Here is a 1424-nt window from a genome sequence, read left to right on the forward strand (position 1 = left end):
CCGCTCACCTTCGCCGTGTCCTCGCAGGAGCTGGAGGCGATGAGCAGATACACCAGCCCGGTGAACCCGGCCGTCTTCCCGCACCTCACCGTGGTGCTGCTGGCCATCGGCATGTTCTTCACCGCCTGGTTCTTCGTGTATCCCCGGTGGTCGCGGGGCTGGGGAGGGGGGGGAGGCTTCCTCTTGCTCTGCCTCCGTTGTCGCCTTGACCCCCGGGCTGCAGCTACGAGGTGACTTCTACCAAGTACACGCGGGACATCTACAAGGAGCTGTTGATCTCGCTGGTGGCCTCGCTCTTCATGGGCTTTGGCGTCCTCTTCCTGCTGCTGTGGGTCGGTATCTACGTCTGAGGCCCGGGCGGAGGAGCACCGGTACCGCCCTGTGACTCCCTGTGGCTGTAAGTTCCCCGAGGGCTTCACGCTCTGCGTGTGTCTGGGTGGGGGGTCCTGGAAACGCGGCCCTGTGACAGCTGCGCTTTACAAAAACCGCCTTTCTTCGGGGACGAAGTTAGGATGCGCAAAAGGCTCTGCCCTCATCCCAACAGCAGCCTTTGGGCTTAAACATCGCAGCTACCCCACGCTGCGAAGCAGCCGTTGGGTAACTTAGCTGGAGAGTGCTCCACAGCTGCCGGCTGCGGGCAGAACTGGCGCTCAGCCCCCTTTGAGGCAGGAAGGAGCTGTGCGTGCCGGGTATTGTCCTTTGCTCTGTGGCTTTAGTAGCAGCAGGGTCTGGCCCCGGTGCCAGCCTGGGGAATGCTGTCTCCCCCACCTTCTTCGCTCTCGTTTGGTTCTAGGTGGAAAGCCTGGCAGAAGCTCTTTTTGTATTTCTTTTATACTTCAACAACAAAGCCCACGGCAGGTATGAACTGTACTCCTGTCGAGTCACTTCTGGCAGCCCAACAAACCAAAATAAAACTGGCTCTGTGATGCATCTGCCTTTGGACTCGTACTTTGCCTTTTAGATACTGTTTTTTTCACCTGGCTTTTCTAAACTTCTTTGATATTGACACAAGATCCCACGTGCCTTGGGATTGGCACTGTGTTTATCATAGATTTCCACAGCTGTGTATGCCCAGAAGTGTTTCAGTGCCACCCTGTGCCCTAGTGCAGCTAGACTCTAGAAAATAAGTGCTTCTTGCTTCTTCCTAAGCCTGCTTTTTTTATATCATTCAACCTTTATTAGCATTGCATGCCCTTACCCCCTCTCTGGAAGGCTGTGCCTGTTCTCATCCTGAGCCAGCAGCTTTGTGGCCTCTCACAAAGCGGAGAGGGGCAGGGACCGCTCCGAGGCGGTTCACTTACTGTCAGCAGCACGTGCCGGGGACCTCCTGCGCTAGAAATGGAGCTGACAGACAGGCCCACTCTGTCCCTTTGGCCAGGCTCCGTGCTCCCGAGGCGCGCGGATGGCGGCAGCGGCTGGGCGGG

At 57.5% G+C, this 1424-nt stretch overlaps 1 protein-coding gene across 1 annotated transcript; it reads left to right on the top strand.

Annotated features, from left to right (window-relative positions):
• The first annotated feature begins 39 nt into the window (after positions 1-39).
• On the top strand, positions 40-350 carry TMEM258 (transmembrane protein 258). Its single transcript, XM_010286266.1, has 2 exons — positions 40-137; positions 224-350. Exons 1-2 carry the CDS (start codon positions 40-42, stop codon positions 348-350), a joined length of 225 nt encoding a protein of 74 aa, XP_010284568.1.
• The last annotated feature ends 1074 nt before the right edge of the window (positions 351-1424 follow it).

The sequence above is a fragment of the Phaethon lepturus genome, unplaced genomic scaffold (assembly GCF_000687285.1).
Source record: "Phaethon lepturus isolate BGI_N335 unplaced genomic scaffold, ASM68728v1 scaffold4124, whole genome shotgun sequence".
Taxonomy (NCBI): Eukaryota; Metazoa; Chordata; class Aves; order Phaethontiformes; family Phaethontidae; genus Phaethon; species Phaethon lepturus.